This window comes from Amblyraja radiata, chromosome X (assembly GCF_010909765.2).
Source record: "Amblyraja radiata isolate CabotCenter1 chromosome X, sAmbRad1.1.pri, whole genome shotgun sequence".
Taxonomy (NCBI): domain Eukaryota; kingdom Metazoa; phylum Chordata; class Chondrichthyes; order Rajiformes; family Rajidae; genus Amblyraja; species Amblyraja radiata.
In genome coordinates this window covers 2,724,290-2,742,557 of record NC_045999.1, presented here as the reverse complement: position 1 = coordinate 2,742,557, position 18,268 = coordinate 2,724,290, and the positions used below count along the sequence as shown (strand labels likewise).

Sequence of the window (18,268 nt, the reverse complement as noted above, 5' to 3'; positions counted from 1 at the left end):
CGAGGCCAAAACAACACCTGGTAAAGCAACACCTGGCACTCCACCTGGGTAGTCTACAGCTCAAGGATATTGCATTTTCTAATTTTGTGTAACCTTCAATTCAATTCAACTTTAATGTCATTGCACAAATACTGAGTATGGGTACAACGAAATGCAGTTTTGCGTCAGTCCGTAGTAGTAGTGCAATATAGAAATTGCACCTGCACCTTCTCTGTCCCTTTCACCTCCTCTCTTCCCACTATATCCCCACCCCATCTGCCCATCACTCAGACACACCTTTCACTAGGTTCCCTCCATCCCCTTCATTGCTCATCGTCATCTCTCTTTAATTTCCTATCTGCCACCATCCCTCTTCATCCTCCAGCAGCACTCCTTTTGTTTTGCTCCAGATTCCAGCATCTGCAGTCTCTCCTGCCTCCTATTGCAGAGTTGGCTAAATGTATTCTTGTCTAACATTTACAACATAATGTACCGAAAACTTATTATTCTCCTGCAACCATCAGACAGACGAATAAATTGTTGGCACAAAGTATTGTAATTGTTCAAATGACCAATTATCTGCTCAGTGAAAGTAATGTAAATTTGCCTGCAGCTCTTGTTGATTAAGATAACATTTGGGACTGAGATTATTTCTGATTTGTTTAATTTTGCAGGTGCAGAGTAGGCCCTTCGAGCCAGTACTGCAATTCAATATGATCATGGCTGATCATCTAAAATCAGTACCCCTGTTCCTGCATTTCCCCCATATCCCTTCATTCCGTTAGCCCTAAGACCTAAATCTAACTTTCTTGAACATCCAGTGAATTGGCCTCCACTGCCTTCTGTGGCAGAGAATCCCACAGATTCACAACTCTCTGGGTGAAGAAGTCTTTCCTCATTTAAATGGCCTACCCCTTATCCATTAGATATGGGATTTTGTAGCTTGGAGCCTACCTTTTTAAACAAAAAGCTTGTCTCTGTAAAACACTAGAATTAATTGCTGTTGAGGTCTCTATCAGGGTTGAGAAAAGTTAGTTAGTCTTGGTTCTTAGTTTAATTCAGTTTATTGTCACGTGTACTGAGAATGTTTTGAAGTTGTTTCCAGTACTAAGCTTTTGGAGCAAATGTCAGTGGGTTGGAAATGGAAGACAGGGGAAACTAGTGGCTGAAATAGAGGGGGGTTCGGGCCCTTTATCTGTCTGCTTTTCTGCTAATCAACGTTCAACCTATGGGAGTGTTGCACCTGCATGGTACAAAAATCCTGGTATGAAATGCAAAATATAGTTGTAATATTTTTTGATGTCCCCATGAACACTCTTGCCCGGTTTTGCGTAGCAGATGTATTAAATTAATTGTCTATTTTTCACCTTTATCAGCAAGATTTCATTGAAAACCGGGCATGCCATTTTCAAAAATGTTCTTGTCAGATTATATTATGAAGTATATGGGCTATTACTGTCAGGAACCCATGTGCAACGTTGAACTCTAAACTGCTTTTAAAACATTTTTGATTTCTGAAAGGCACTTTGCATATTGTAGAATGAACTAAATTGTGCCCTGCTTTACAGTATCATGCAGAGACTATCAAGAATGTCCGTGTGGCCACAGAAAGCTTTGCTGACAATCCCATCACCTACCGGCCAGTCGCCATTGCTTTGGACACAAAGGGACCTGAAATCCGCACTGGGCTTATCAAGGGAGTAAGTATCCTGTGTAACTGTTTCACTTGACCCCAATGCTTGTGGGTGTTGTAACATTGAAGGTGTCCACCAGTACTACGTTGAATCGGTTATAAATCATGAGAGGAATAGATTGGGTAGATGCGCAGTCTCTTGCCCAGAATAGGTGAATCGTGGAGCAGCGGACATGGGTTTAAAGTGAAGGGGAAAAGATTTAATAGGAATCTGAGTGGTAACATTTTCACACATAGGGTGGTGGTTGTATGGAACAAACTGCCCGAGGAGATAGTTGAGGCTGGGACTATCCCAACGTTTAAGAAACAGACAGGTACATGGATAGGACAGGTTTGGACGGGTATGGACCAAACTCAGGCAGGTGGGACTAGTGTAACTGGAACATGTTGGCTGGTGTGGGCAAGTTGGGCCGAAGGGCCTGTTTACACACTGTATCACTATTGCCGATGCTCAGAATATGAACGTAAGATTTAAAAATTAACTTCCTTTGAAAGTGATGTGTACTAGGTGTTTAAGATGTTTAAACAAGAGCTGAGTGTAAAATTCTTGTCTTTAGTTAACATTTTATCTAGTTTATTATTTTAGCATTGATCTTCATTTTCCAGTGTAAACTTTTGAGAATTGTCAAAATTTGGTAACTTAAATTGTACAGGATGTATTGAGAAGAGGAGTTTGAGAAAACAACTGCTGTAGGTACTATTTAACGCAGAGACCTCTAGTTCCAGTTATCAAATGTTTGTATATTCAGACTCTGAGGATTTATTGTTTATCTAGGGATGTATTTTATCTAAAACCTGCAGACAAAATATTTTAATCAGTTTGTTTTGCTGATGAAGGAATGAGGTGCAGCCAGACAGATTTCCCTTGCCTAACCACCTGGAAGTTGCCTATCAAGCCACTCCTTGCATACTTGGGAAATATATCACTGTTCCTTTACTGTTCTGTCAAAATTCTGAAATGCTCTCCTTTAAAAGCATTGCCTATACCCACACCTTGGATTGCAGCAGTTCAAGTCCACAGATCACCACTACCTTAAGTGCAATTAAATTTCTGACTCGGCCTTGGAAGCCCATGTTCCTTGAATGAGGCGTGCAGTTGTTTTCTAACAGGGCCCAAATATCTCCAAGGCTGCTGCCAGGCTGAGACTGATGGCATCCAGCAATGCCTGCAGTGAAAGACTCGGTGACGTGACCAATAGGTACCGCTTCCTTTTCTTCGTTACTTAACGGTCTGAGGCTTGGCAGCAGCCTGATCACCGTGCTGCAAATTCCTATGTGATCTCAGCACTACTTGAAGCTGTGGTGCCCCAGTGTGAATTGCACACATGTCCTTCTGCTTGTTTAAAAGCAAAGATGGATATTGGTGTGGTCATTTTGGTTGAACATGGTTGTAATGTTCCAGCCTTTAGTTCCCCACCTGGGACCTGCCATTCAAGGTGGAATTTTTATCAGAGCCATCACCTAATTGCTGTTTAATTGCCCACTGTCATTCTTGACAGGATGTAGTTTGTTCTGAATGGTCGATTGATATTACATATTAACTAAATGGATGATTCAATAGGTTTAAATGGAATTCAATCTGGCTATGCAATCCTAAAAGTGAACAGATTATCAAGACTTTAAAACCTGAATTTTATTAAATAATAGATTCTGCCATTCTTTGTATAATGGTTTCATCAGATCCTGGGTATTCTCACAGGGTGAATGTGACAAGAATGTGGGAAAATATAGAAGTGAGAGTCGATTAAGTTGCTGGTTTTAAGATGCGTTATGCAAAGCTTTTGAGAGTTGAGTCTTTGAAATTTCAATTAATGGTGGAAGCAGCATCTTCCGATGTTGAAGGCAGAGATGGGTCGTTTCTTGATGAATAATGCAGTGAAAAATGACTGGATAGTAATGTTATCCGCCATGATAGAGAAGGCTGCGTGGTGTATTCCTACTTCTAGTTCAGTTAGTTAACTAGTTCTGCAAATCTGGTGCTAGCCTTTCCACATTAAAGGGCCTGTCCCACTTTCATGACCTAATTCACGGCCTCTGCCGAGTTTGCCCTTGACTCGTACTCGCAGCATGGTCGTCACAAGGTCGTAGGAGGCCGTGGTGCTAGTCGTAGGTACTCGTGGCATCAAGTAAGTCGGGGCGTTTTTCTAGCATGATGAAAAATGTCCACGATAAAAACGGTCGTGAAAGTGGGACAGGCCCTTAAATAAGGAAGTGCATATTGTAATTGATTGTTACCATGGTTTATTATTAAGTGACATTCAGATTCTGGAGGCCTGACTTTATGAAACATTGGTCTATTTTCTACATCATGCTACACTTAGTTTGACTTACTTAGAAGCTAATTGTAGTCTCTGAACCCAGTCTTTTCCCTCTGTTATCTAAATGTATTATTACAAGGGTAATATTTGAATACCATAACCTGCTGTCTTTAAGATGAAATGTAACTTAAATTGGCTTGACTGTCTCTTGTTTTGCTGCAGAGTGGGACTGCTGAAGTTGAACTGAAGAAAGGAGCCATACTTAAAATCACACTTGATGATGCTTATAAAGAAAAGTGTGATGAAAGTGTGCTATGGCTAGACTACAAGAATCTGCCTAAAGTGGTTGAGAAAGGTAGCAGAATCTATGTGGACGATGGCTTAATAGCTCTCCGTGTATTGGACAAAGGCAAGTACCGTCATTTCCTGTCCTAATCCATTGTTATTCGAGAAGCCAATAGATTTGGTCAACTGATGATTCTGCCGTTGGATTTTAAAACAAAATCAATTTTTCTCACTTCTAGCACTAACTATTGCATCTTATTTTGCCTACTTGTTTCCCTTGATTAAAATTCATTTTTGTCTGATTGAGGCCTTAATCATGGTCTTCAAATCATGCTTATTCATTCCTAGATATTGACTTCTTTCGGGGAGCATGGATAAACCCTGGCAAAGCTACGATTGTCCATAATTTCTCCTAAATCGAATGGCTTGCTACAACATTTGAAGGGCATTTGAGTTGCCCACTGCTGAAAGACTAGTTTATAGTTTAGATTGTTGTCACATGTACCATGGTACAGTGACAAGCTTTTTGTTGCGTGCTACCCAGTCAATGGGAAGACTTCACATGATTACAATCAAGCTATCCATAGTGTACAGATACAGGATAAAGGGTATAACATTTAGTGCAAGGTGAAGTCCGATTAAAGGTGATCCATGTGTCTCCAATGAGGAAGGTCGGAATTGCTCTTGTTGGTCCGAAGATGGTTCAGTTGCTTGATGGGAGCTGGGAAGAAACTGTCCCTGAATCTGGAGGTATTAATTTTTAAACTTCTGTACCTCCAGATTCAGGGACAGTTTGGTCCCAGCTGTTACCTTTACAACTACATCTGTAAACTGTAGACATGACAAGAATAACAAAGGTTGTTTGCCAGGTCAAAATCTTATCATTCTAAGCAAGTTATCGGACTGATAATGCTTTTCCCTATCTCAGTTTTTTATTCAGTTGCTTTTCCTGTGCAGTTTGACTTAATTAAAAACAAATTGCTTATGTACATTGTTCATTTAATTTTCAGGTGCAGACTTTGTTAGTACTGAGATTGAGAATGGCGGTTTCCTGGGCAGCAAAAAAGGTGTCAACTTGCCAGGAGCAGCTGTTGACCTTCCTGCAGTTTCTGAGAAAGATATCGAAGACCTAAAATTTGGCGTAGAGCAAGGAGTAGACATGGTGTTTGCCTCTTTCATCCGTAAGGGCGCAGATGTCAATGCTGTGCGAGATGTCCTTGGTGAGAAAGGAAAGAAGATCAAAATTATCAGCAAAATTGAGAACCACGAGGGAGTTCGTCGGTGAGTGGCCAACTGCATGGAAGATGTATCGTGACTCAAATATACCTTCCAATCACAGTACGAGTACACTACAAATCATAACACCCCATAGCTGCCTGAAATCTGCTAATAAGTTGCCAGTAATCCTAGCTCCGACAACCTGAAGAAGGATCTTGACCCAAAACATCACCGTTCCTTCTCTTCAGAGATGCTGCCTCCCCCACTGAGATACTCCAGCATTTTGTGTCTATTGTCAGAGAAATCAATCAAGGACTCTGACTCATGGAGAATGAAACTATCACGTGATATCATGGAGGAACTGCCCCGGGGGACAGTTCCTTCAGAGTACATTCGGCACGGGTTTCTACACTGCTGAACAAACAAGTATGTGTGCAGACTAGCACATATCACTGTTCCTTAAACTGCTTAGTCAGGGAGTTGAGATTTTATCAAAACCGCCTAAATTACATTACTCAGACCCGTACATGGGTGCTGCTGGCTTTGCAGATAATAGATAATAACATCACGGACAAAGAAACAGATATCTGTACACAATGCCGCAATCATTCAGCCAAGGCATTCCTACGAACAATGCGATATATTTAGCTTCTCGGTACATGTCAACAAACAAAACAGTTAAAGTTTAGCAAAATTCTCTCATCTAACTTACTGTAACATGTTCTGTAAATTGTGCACATTGTTGCACTGAATTGGGAGCAAGTGGATGGAGGTCACAAAGATGTAATCTGCAGATAGACAAAAATGCTGGAGAAACTCAGCGGGTGAGGCAGCATCTATGAAGCGAAGGAAATAGGCAAAGTTTCGGGTCAAAACCCTTCAGATATCTGGCGCTGTAAGGCAGCAACTGACTGCTGTGCCACCCTCAATTATTTATCTGGCTGATTATTGTCTTGGATGGTGAGTTTCATATCTTGTAGCTACATTTGTCCAAGCAATTGGCAAGTATTCCATCACACTATGTAGATGATGGTAAGGTGTCCGGATCTAGGGTGGTAAATCGCGCTGCAGGAAAACATCTGACTTGCACCTGTTGTATGAGGCTTTTTTCCGGTCCCTATAATTGATCCTTGTACAATTGCGTGATAGAACTTGGGGAATACAGGGTCAATGGAAGGTGGAGGAATGGGGTTCTTGATCTGGTATAGATCCATGGGCCAAATGGCCATGTGAGGTGAGAAAAGATGGAATCATCCAGCCTTCTAGGATGGTGGAGGGCCACCAAGGGCCTCTGCTGGACAAATTGCAGCGATGCCCAGAGCCTTGGGATAATCATCTATAAAACTGCACGGATATCCCATTTTTGTGACAGGCCCACAGTCCCAAAGATGTGCAGGTTTGTAGGTGAATTAGCCTCTATAAATTGTCCTTGTGTAAGGAGTGAATGAGGTAGTGGGATAACATAGAGCTAGTGTGAACAGGCGATGGATGGCCAGTACTGGTCGACGGGCCTGTTTCCATGCTGGATCTAAACCAAATGCAGTTTGCAATACCCATTACCATAGAACTAATTTGCACTATGAATAACATGTCCTACCTTGCCCCAGCTAGTTTACATCTGACATGTGAAGCGTTTAGAATGGCTACTTGAATGTATATTTCTGCCCTTCAGGTTTGACGAGGTCCTGGAAGCCAGTGATGGCATTATGGTTGCTCGTGGTGACCTGGGAATTGAAATCCCCGGTGAGAAAGTATTCCTTGCTCAAAAGATGATGATTGGACGTTGTAACAGAGCTGGCAAACCTGTCATCTGTGCTACTCAGGTACAGTAATTTCCCCAACGTTGTCCTACTGTACCAATTCTGGTTCAAAGCATGTTGTGGGTGACATTTACACTTGTCCTAATTTGGTCACAAGTAAACTTATTTTAGATGTAATTTTTAATGAATGATAAGTTTGGTCTAAAATTGATGTGGGGCTGAATGAATAGTGGTCCTAATAACTGAATCGTGCATATGCCTGTATTCCACAAGAAAGTTGTGAAGAGTAATTTGTATTGAATTCAGATTATAAACGGTCACCTACTGTGCTGTAGCACTCAAGTCACCCAGGTTCAATCCTTTGTGCTTTATATTTGGAGTTTGCATGTTCCTTCCAGTGCTCATGGAATCTCCTCCCTAAGTTGTTCAGATTTCAAACAAGGCCCCTAACCACTGCTCAATGGCTGCAGTAAATCGCCCTTTTATAGGAGGTGATGGGGAATTGATGTATAGGTGAGCATGTTGGGAAGTTGGGAAAGGGACCAATGCGAATACTCTGAAAGCCACCATGAACCCAACTGGCCAGCTACATTTCAAATTTGTTTATTAGGTGTCTGATCTGGGGTGTGAATATTTGGGGTCTGAAGAAGGGTCTAGACCCGAAACGTCACCCATTCCTTCTCGCCAGAGATACTGCCTGTCCCGCTGAGTTACTCCAGCTTTTTGTGTTGTGTATCTTTGTGAATGTAGTAGATTGAAGTTCCAGTGCGTCGTTTTGTAAAAGTTTGTTGATGTCAAATTGGCCAGGTGTTTGTGATGAAGACAAGTGTTTTAAATGGTATGCTATTGACAAAATTGAACTCTAGTTACCATTGACCATGCAGCATTGAGCTTGCTTCCCTCATCCCAAATCTGGACGAACACTCTGTTCTTATTTAATCCTCACCTGGTGTCTTAATGAAGTGCAATAAAATTGTCAAAGCTTTGTGCTGCTTTCAATCACAGCCCACCCAACTTGTATTTCAAACATTGCTCACTGGCCAAATCCATTCTACCCCCTTGGGCTAATTGCAGTGTCTCTTGCTAATAATTATGAAATTGTGTCATGTAAACTTCAATAATGTGGAATTTTATTTTCTCCACTTCCATGTGTCCATGTTATTTGCTTCAGCAAAACTGATATTCACACTGTACAATTCTAGTTATGCAATATATTGGGGATTATAACAGTATTAGCATATTAACAGTATTAGTATTATATTAGTATTAGTCTGAAAAAGGGTTTAGGCCTGAAACGTTGCCTATTTCCTTCGCTCCATAGATGCTGCCGCACCCGCTGAGTTTCACCAGCACTTTTGTCTACTTTAGTATTATATTAGCACTTCACAGTGCTTAAAGCTTATTGGAGTTCACCTCACTGTAAAAATACAATGATAAGAAACAAGTGCTTTTTCCAAAGTTCATGAATTGTTTGTACTTTCAGATGTTGGAGAGTATGATCAAAAAACCCAGACCCACCCGAGCTGAGGGCAGTGATGTGGCCAATGCTGTGCTGGATGGTGCAGATTGCATCATGTTGTCGGGAGAAACCGCAAAAGGAGATTATCCCCTTGAGTCTGTAAAAATGCAGCATTTGGTATGTAGTTAACAGTAAATTTTGTTTCCGGATAAAGCTTTTTGGTTGCAATTAGGATTTATAGAAGGTGGAATCCATTAACAGTATTTTAACTCCTCTTTGAAGTGCTGTTCAATTGCTGGGAAATGCAGTGTTCACACATTGGTCTCGCAATGTGTTAGTGGCCGTGAGGATTTGTGGTTCCAATCTGCAGATCCCTTCTCTATAGAACCGTTTCAAAAATTGTACTGATCAACATAGTGACTCTTTAAAAAGTTGAGTTTACCATGATTGACTCATTAGTTGTTAAATTAAACCAGTTTAAAGCATGTATTGAATTGAGTAGCTGAAGTCTTGTACTTTGATCCTTGGTCATAATGTCAGTGTGCCTAAAATGTGTGAATCATTGGGACTGAGAAAAGAGAATGCCACGCCACCACCTCAGTGGTAATTATATTGAGAATTACTACATACTCTATTTCCTTTTATGAAAGCAACGTTGATCTTTATTTGAAACCCTCTTTATATTTATCTTTAAATTGGCTAAGTAATGGATTTTTCATGGGTTGACAAATGGTGGCAAGGAATTAACTTTGGTTCCACGAATGAGTATTTGTCCGTTTTCCCCCCCCTCCCCCCAGCAATACACCTCAATTGCCTAACCATAAAGAACAAATAATTGTCTGATCCTCATTCACACATTTTATAACTTAACTCCCCCACCCACTTTGCATCCCGGATGCCTGTTTATTACCCCTGGTGTGGGATTAGTAATAACTTCACTTCTGAGAAATATTGGGATATCCCAGCAAGACCAGCCATGGCCTTGAAATCTGAGGTGTGGTGACTAGTGCCAACTGTTAGTAAATCTCATTAATGAAAGTATGATACCTTTAAATGACTGAATAATCTGAACCACTGACTCCATATTTTTCTGTAAGAAAACTTTTTACTCCCATCTTCAAATTTGGCTGAAATTTGGAATTTGATGTTATATTCTTAAGCACTTGGTAACTCTAGATCTTGTTTTGACTTTAAAAAAAAAAACCCAGCATTCTTCATGCTTCTCAGCCGTAAAGCTGGTTTTGGCTATTTTAACACTTGCTCGTTGGCCTTGTAAACCCTGCCTTGCAGTTGCTTGCATATGCTGCCTTCAGTCATGCAGATCCCAAAAAAGGTCATGTCTGCTTTAGGCCATTGGAAGTTCACTGCATTGCACAAACCTTGCCCCTATTAAATTAACTGCCTTAAAAGATTTCCCTGTCAAACTTGGAAGTTGAGAAGTTCATAAACTTAACTTGCCATTCAGAGTGCCCTAGTCCATGATGAATATTGGAAAGGAAACGGTAATATTTCATGGAGATTAGCCTTTCAGCTTGGCATGTACATACTAGCTATCAAGAATATATCTCTGCTAATACCATTTTTCAGCACCAGAGGCCTGCCTCCCCTGTCCCCTTCAGGCAGAACACTCTTTCAACAGCTCTCAGCATGAATCAAACTCTTCCTTGCATTCTTTCTCAATCTGTCATATCTGCTAAGGGGGATAGTTTTTCACTATCCTATCTATGGCCCACATATGCCTCCAATCTGGTTTCTCTTTAGCTTTCTCTGCTCCAAGCAAAATATATCCAGCCCAATCACTCCTTACAACTGGAAATACACAGTGTGCTAATGAACCTCCCTCGCACTTTCCCCAGTACAACCAACTCTTTTCTGTATTTTGACCTGAGCAACAAAGTTGTAATACTGGGTCCAGATACCAAGCATTGATTGGAAAAGTCATTAAATTCAAAATTGGTGTTTCATTATCTAATATTGAGCAGATATTCTCGTGGCGTGCCTGTCAGTTCTTGGTATGCAGCATTGCAAATCAATGAAAAGTAAGCCATGCTTTGGATGAGTAATTCCTACATCCAAGGCGGAGTTTTAAAGGACTTGTATTTAAATAAAAACTGTGTGCAAAATTTCTGTCTTGTATGTATGAAAACACTTTAATGCTGAATGCAGAGTTTATCCTTGTCCAGTCCTGCAAGCAAAACCTCACGTGACCATTTGAAACAGTGGCCTCAATCTGAATTTAAATATTGTACCCTGTATAATTAGCATGACAAAAATAGTATAACAAATGGAATAGTGTGTAACCGATGGATTTTTTTATTGTTATGTGAAACATTTGCATGTTATAGAATGTTCTGCTCGAGTCTGGAAAGCTTCAAGTGTTTGAGCACTTATGCTGGTGTGAAAGAAAAGTTCCTATATTTTTAGTTTTATCCAATCCTAATTTTGCACTTCATTGCAATTGATTATGAAAGAATTTGGGAGAGAAATTTGTTTGAAACTTAACGCTTAAGGCCAAAGATCTTATGTTTATATATTCCTTGGTGCAAGATTAGTCCAACTCCGATGGGTGGGAAGAAGTATCAAGTCAGGTGTTTCAATAGCGCTTGCTGGAAGTCCTTGTGATCTTTTTTCTTTTCTTCCCTAATCCCACTCGCTTCATCTCATTTAATTGTAAGGGGCTCATCCAATCCATTGATTTTTAGACTAATGGTGTCCATTGTTATAATTTGTTTATAAACTTAGCTGTACAATAGAACACTAAATTTGCATGTCTTCTCATTTGCATGATTGCAGAGCATTCGTATATTTTAAGTGCAGTTGTGCAGCTTGCATGCAGTGGGCTAGAATAATTATTTAAAATCTCTCCATAATTTGGATCTATATTCCTTGGAACACCTTTGCTAATTGACAGTTGCAAGAGTGGATTGGTTTCAAATGTCAGAAACTGACTCCTTGCAACTTGAAATTAGGAAAACATCCTCTTACTAATCGAATAGCACGCTTATGCCAGAATAGGCTTTTGATTCTCAATCTACTAAACATTCCTGCAATGCAAATATTGCACAACTACCCAAACCTTGCTTTCACTAATGTGGCATGTATACCTGACACTCTCTTGCATCTTTCTCTGTTCCTGTCTTATTTTGTGGCCCACAGATAGCCCTTGAGGCAGAGGCCGCAATGTATCATCGGCAATTGTATTCGGAGATCGCTCAACTAGCACCTCCCACGGTAGACACAACGGAGACTGCTGCCATTGGTGCTGTGCAGGCGTCTTTTAAATGCCTTGCTGCTGGTATTATAATCCTGACCAAATCTGGCAGGTAGAGTAGTAAATGAGTGATGCTGTGTAGGTTAAGTAACCATTTCTTCTTGCAGGCTTCTGGATAACTAAATGGCCTGGTGGCTGGCTAACCCATCTCAAGCTTGAGGCTATTTCAAATGGCATGGGGGAAAAATTGATGCAATGTAGATTGGCTACGCACTTTTGGTTCGTTCATGCGTGTGGCCAACATTGGTTGTATCAGTTTCCCAAGCTGTGTTGATCAGGTCCAACAATTGGAGCACATTTGGCTCAGTTAGGCTCGGAAGGTAGATGAAGGTAGGCTGAGCTACGCAAGGTGTACTTGGGGTTAACTTGGCAGAAGTGGTAACTGACCGGACTGTTCCCTTCCCTGGTGCTGTTTTGTATGGCATCTGCAGATTGCTCGAGAGGCTGAAGCTGCCATGTACCACAGGCAGCTATTTGAAGAGCTACGCCGCTTGTCACCTCTTTCACGAGATCCATCTGATGTGGCAGCCATTGGTGCTGTGGAGGCCTCTTTCAAGTGCTGTGCTGCAGCTGTGATAGTGCTGACTAAGTCTGGAAGGTAGGAATGATTCCATTGCTTGTCCCTGAACTTTTGACATTTCACTGGCCTATTTTTGTCCCGTCAGCAGAGTGCAAAGCGCTGTCCAACTTTAAATATCAATCTGATTTAAGTTGTGCCTATCTGCAATATTATCTCATTAATATTAATGTCAGATCATATCACTATAAACTGCGTTCTGTATGGGTCTACATTCTGTTGATGATTTGAAACTAATCAGGAACATGGCTCAGTCAATTTGTTGATTTCCAGCTCAACATTGTTTTCCAATTTAAACAATCTCTTTAAACAATCTTTAATAATAGGTAAGAAGGATAATCACTCACTGGGAATTGAACATTCTGGCATAAAAGAACAATACCAGTTTCTCTTATTCAAAGTTTCCCTGCCTAAGTGTTTAAGAAGGAACTGCAGATGCTGGAAAATCGAAGGTAGACAAAAATGCTGGAGAAACTCAGTGGGTGAGGCAGCATCTATGGAGCGATGGAAATGGGCAATGTTTTGGGCCAAAACCCTTCTTCAGACCACTGCCTAAATGTTGCCTTTCTCTCTATTCAGAAGCTTTCCTTTGGTCTGCATTACCATGCTTAACAACACATTTGTATCCTGCCCTCTGCTGGCTAGTGGAGGGGTTTGCCCATTCTCTCTGACTGTTTCCCAAGTGCTCTGTCTCCCTTGCATCCCAAAAGCCTGTCTCTGGGATGCAATGCCTGGCTACTGTAAATTGCCCCTTCTGCAATTGTTACAGGAAAATTGGGTGTGAAATGATGAGCATGAGGAAATGGGGAGGATTGGGACCAGAATCTGCTAACACCCTTAAATAATTTTCTCTGATGCCTCCACACTTATTGTTCAAAACTCCATGTAGTACTCAGTGACCTTGTTATTCCCTATTCCTGTTTGTTAACAAGTTCTTTGCACTCTTCATAGCACCATTATGTTGCCATTCCAAATTTCTTTTCTGATCTATCCCACTTATTTTCATGACTTGTTAGGAAAAACTCTTCCCTGTATATTATGCACAGCTGCTCATTTTATTGAATTTATCTGTTGAAGCCTATTTTGCTTTTGCTAGTTTGATGCTGCCCTTCATAATTTGCTGCTATCTGCAAATCCCAACAAAACATTTCAATCTGCATTCAGATCGCGTGCCTCTGACTGCTACAATATTTTGTTTACCGGACTCCTGCCCTTTTTGGCTTTCCAGCCACTGATCAACCTCTTCTGCCTTGTTCTCAGTTTAACCTTTACGATCAGTCCATTCTATTTTTCATGGCCTCCTGAAAGTCGGTATCAGAGAATTCAAAATTAACTTCATGCAAATCAGTCTTGGTTTTCCTCCCCACTTCAACTAGTAAAATTTCTGATGTATTATCTATTCTAAATTTTGCCTCGTTGAAGACAGTTCCACTTGCTGTTCCTTTGCCCCTAATCCTATATTTTGTATACTATATACATGGACAGAGGGCTGCTGTTTCTCCCTGGATATGGGTTTGTCCTGCAGATAGCCCTGTTATTCTGCATAAGCATCTTAATTTGACAATCAATGGAATTATTTTCCTTGGTAGCCAGGTCATCTTGGCCAGATCATTACTTCAATACTTTTACCTGTTACTTTATTGACTGCCTTAATTGTCTACAGTCACTTCCAATATGCTTGTTGGCATCTGCTCCCTTTGTGTGTGTGTGTGTGTGTGTGGGGCTTTGTCTCTGGGTTCTGTTTCTTTACGTATCCATGACATTACACTTTGCTAAATGTATTCCACAGTAGCAACTGCTGCAGTGCTGGATTATATTGTGCAGCGGCACTATGTGCTTGGGTGGAATCATTGTTTAAGCCCTGCTAATATCCAGTTTTTTTTTGCAGCTGTGTAAAACATTTTTTTTTTAAATTGCAAAGCTGCACCTGTGTTGGCTGCATTGACAGGACTTTCTCGATGACTGGTTGGTGCTGATTAATAAAACCAAGCTGCTCACCACGACCTTGGCTTTCTTTGAGCTGATGGCTAATTATCAAATGGTCTAAGCAGGGCACTGACTGCATAAACATTCTCTCTACAGCAACGCTTTTGCGTGAATGTGTTCCGCTTGGCTAACGGAATGCCGACCATGGAAGATTTAGACTTTCCAACCTGGTTGACTGAATGTTTGCATATTTAGGACTGGCGACCTTGTCTTCTGAGGGGGGCTGGTGTGGTTGGAGGCCCATTGCATTGCAGTATAAGGAAAATCAGGTTCTGGGTTCCAAATTGATGCTCTGTATTGTGTAAACTCTTGGGCTCAGTCATTGTTTCAATATGTACTGATGGGTCCCAGCTATTAGCAGCTGCATCTTGTATACATGGACAATCACAAAAAAAAAAAAAATTTAATTGGGAAAGGATTTTGGGGAACATGAGAACATAACCCAGCTCCCCTAAACCACCTAGCTTTTCATAGTTGTAAAGTTTGGGTATGAATTTCAATGGTAGACAAATGCTGGAGAAACTCAGCAGGTGAGGCAGCATCCATGGAGCGAAGGAAATAGGCAACGTTTCGGGTCGAAACCCTTCAGAATTTCAATGATACTTGGAGTGAGTAGAATGTTTCGAGCTAGTTGGAATTTGTGTTTCTAGTTACATCTTTGTTACCAATCAAAATAACATCCTATTAGATAAGCTATTTAAAAGGGCTTGGGTTAAACTTGTCATTTTCACAACTGTTTACAGTTTTGCGATTTTTAAAGGATTAAAGTTTGCAAAAGATTGGCCTGCAGTGCGTAAAATGTAGCAATGTCACTGCTCGTGACTGGAAGGAAAACTGAATTTAATTTATCATGAAGTCAAATCAACAACATGTCCTGGATGGAGCAATTATTGTCACCTTCTGCAAATTGATCTAGTGATCTTTGATGCTGGGTGATTATCAGATGGCTCACAAGAATGGGGTGCAGTATTGAGCTCAAGTTCTTGTTTGGTTCTGTCAAACCTACCATTTATTCAGCTGACTGGCCGAAATCTGAATGCAGAAAACCTGCCTCGCAGGCATCGTCTGTCTGCTTGACACCAATAATGTACAGAACCACCGTTTCAAAACATATTTTCATTGAGGTCCAATTGGGGGTATTAAGTCTAGGCTTTGGCACTAATGAGTTGCTACCAGTGTTAAAAATGACTTGTGAAGGAAAGAACTGCAGATGCTGGTTTAAACTGAAGATAGACACAATGCTGGAGTCCCTCAGCGGATCAGGCGGTATATCTGGAGAGAAGGATGGGTGAAGTTTTGGGTCGACACCCTTCGGACTGAAAGTCACAGGAAAGGGAAACGAGAGATATAAACAATGATGTAGAGATATAGAACAATCGATGAAGGATATGTAAAAGTGACGATGATAAAGGAAACGGGCTATTGTGTCGCTGTTTGTTGGGTGAGGAAGAGAAGCTTGAGTGGGGAGGGATGGAGAGGGAATGTATGGGTTACTTGAAGTTAGATAAATCAATATTCATCCCTTGGCATGACTTGGTGTGTGTGTAGAACCAATTTAGTGTTATTTAAGGCAGTGGTGGGCTGTATCCTATGGACTTGACTGAAATCGGATGGAATTTATTTAAATATCTTGCATAAGTTTGCCTATTTGTCCATTGGTTCCTAACATTGCTGTGTTTGCTTAGATCTGCACACCTGGTGTCCAGATACCGCCCACGAGCTCCCATCATTGCTGTAACACGTGAACCTCAGACCGCACGTCAAGCCCACCTGTACCGGGGAATTTTCCCCATCCTCTTCAAGCCTCCAGCTGACGCCGTCTGGTCTGATGATGTGGATCACAGAGTGAACTTTGCGATGGAAGTCGGTAGGTTAAGTCATAAATGATAGAAGCAGAATTAGCCCATCAAGTCTGCTCTGCCATTCAATCATGGCTGATCTATCTCCCTCCTTAACCTCGTTCTCCTGCTTTCTCTCCATAGCCCCTGACACCAATACTAATCCAGAATCAATATCTAGTCCAGAATCAATATCTATCATTGACTTGGCCTCCACAGCCTTCTGTGGCAAAGAATTCCACAGATTCACCACCCTCTGACTAAAGAAATTCCTCCTAGTCTCCTTCTTAAAGGAACGTCCTTCAATTCTGAGGCCATGCCCTCTAGTCTTGGATTCTCCCACTGGTGGAAACATCCTCTCCACGTCCACTCTTTCCAAGCCTTTTAATATTCTGTGTTTCAATGAGGTCCCCCCTCATTTAAACTGCAGTGAGTACAGGCTCAGTGCCGTCAAAGGCTCGTCACATGTTAACCCGCTCATTCCTGGGATCATTCTTGTAAAACTCCTCTGGACCTTCTCCAGGGCCAGCACATCCTTGTAAATGGTGCCTGAAATTGCTCACAACAGTCCAAATGCGACCAGCACCTTGTAGAGCCTCGGTGTTGCACCGCTGTTTTTGTATCCTAGACCTCCTGAAATAAATGCGCTTGAAATAAATAAAGTCGGCAAACTAATTTTCTTATAGGAGGGGGGGGGAGGGGGGGGGGGGAGATTGTGCATGATTCTCTTTTAGAATGAAGACAGGATGCGATCGAAACATGCTATCTGTATCATTAGGGCAGAACAGTCACACTGTTCCACCACAGACCCAGATTAGATCCCGACTAGGGGTGCTGTCTGTACGGAGTTTGCATGTTCTCCGCGTGGCTGTTCTCCCGATACCTTCGGTTTCCTCCCACACTCTACGTACAGGTTTGTAGGTTAATTGGCTTGGCGTAAATGTAAATTGTCCCCAATGCGTGTGGGATAGTGTTAATGTGCAGGGACCGCTGGTCGGTGCGGACTCGGTGGGCCGAAGGGCCTGTTTCTGTGTTGTATAAACTGAATTAACCGATCAATTTGTTCTCCAGGCAAGGCTCGTGGCTTCTTCAAGTTGTGTGACCTGGTGATTGTACTGACTGGCTGGCGCCCAGGATCTGGATCCACCAACACTATGCGTGTGCTGCAAGTGTCCTGAGTGTGGTGGGTAGGACTTGAATCCGATGTCCACTGCAGTGTCGCCTCCCTCTAGGCAGCTGTAGCTTTGTGTACTGCAGAGCACCAACACTTAAGCAAATTAAAGCAAATGTATCTTCCTTGTAACATGTTCTGCTCCTGATTTTGCTCTGCTGTGTAGCACCAGGCTGCCTGATGTAAGACTATTATATGATGCTTCATTTGGTGTACTGCAAGTACATCTTACCCACACAAACCTTTATTTATATTTTGGTTAAAAATAATGCCCAATAATACATCCCGGTATTAATTGGTGCATTAGTTACATTTTTAGTTCTGGATTATATAGAAATTGTTTAAATCCTTCCTGATTCTGTGTGTCTGATATTGGGCCTGATATCATTCTTGGTGCAACATGCTGTTGTGAATTATAGGAGTAGGATTCAGTTTAAATGTTGAATGTTTGCAAATCACATCAATTAAAAACTAGCTTACACAGTGTCCATTTTGTCTTTTTTCAAACAAGAATTGTATTCGACTGGGTTGTCTGCTCTCTTCATATAAATCAAGTGGTCTCTTGCTTGGAAGTGGCGTTTAGGGTGAATATATTTGGGAAATCGATCTTTGCAATCCCTTTACGATCTTCTGACCAAGAGTAGTGCAGCCCCTCGGTCATTCACGTTTGCCAATCGTGATCCTGACATGGGATAGACTGACTGATGGGATGCTGCTTCTACAGACTGAGATGTCCAGAGCAAAGGATCGCTGTTTCAAAACGAGCGATTAAA

The 18,268-nt window shown here is 41.4% G+C and overlaps 1 protein-coding gene across 6 annotated transcripts in view; it reads left to right on the top strand.

The window, feature by feature from the left end:
* Window positions 1-17,981, top strand: part of LOC116968246 (pyruvate kinase PKM-like) — a 29,399-nt gene extending 11,418 nt beyond the window's left edge. For 3 of the 6 annotated variants that reach the window (XM_033014933.1, XM_033014932.1, XM_033014930.1), the window contains exons 4-11: window positions 1,548-1,679; window positions 4,153-4,339; window positions 5,226-5,496; window positions 7,106-7,256; window positions 8,677-8,829; window positions 12,355-12,521; window positions 16,172-16,353; window positions 17,396-17,981. In XM_033014933.1, the coding sequence (XP_032870824.1) occupies window positions 1,548-1,679; window positions 4,153-4,339; window positions 5,226-5,496; window positions 7,106-7,256; window positions 8,677-8,829; window positions 12,355-12,521; window positions 16,172-16,353; window positions 17,396-17,502 (1,350 nt within the window). In that variant the 3' untranslated portion in view covers window positions 17,503-17,981. Of the gene's footprint in view, window positions 1-1,547; window positions 1,680-4,152; window positions 4,340-5,225; window positions 5,497-7,105; window positions 7,257-8,676; window positions 8,830-11,808; window positions 11,976-12,354; window positions 12,522-16,171; window positions 16,354-17,395 lie in introns of all 6 variants that reach the window. The other 3 variants (XM_033014931.1, XM_033014934.1, XM_033014935.1) reach the window with 3 other exon arrangements.
* The last annotated feature ends 287 nt before the right edge of the window (window positions 17,982-18,268 follow it).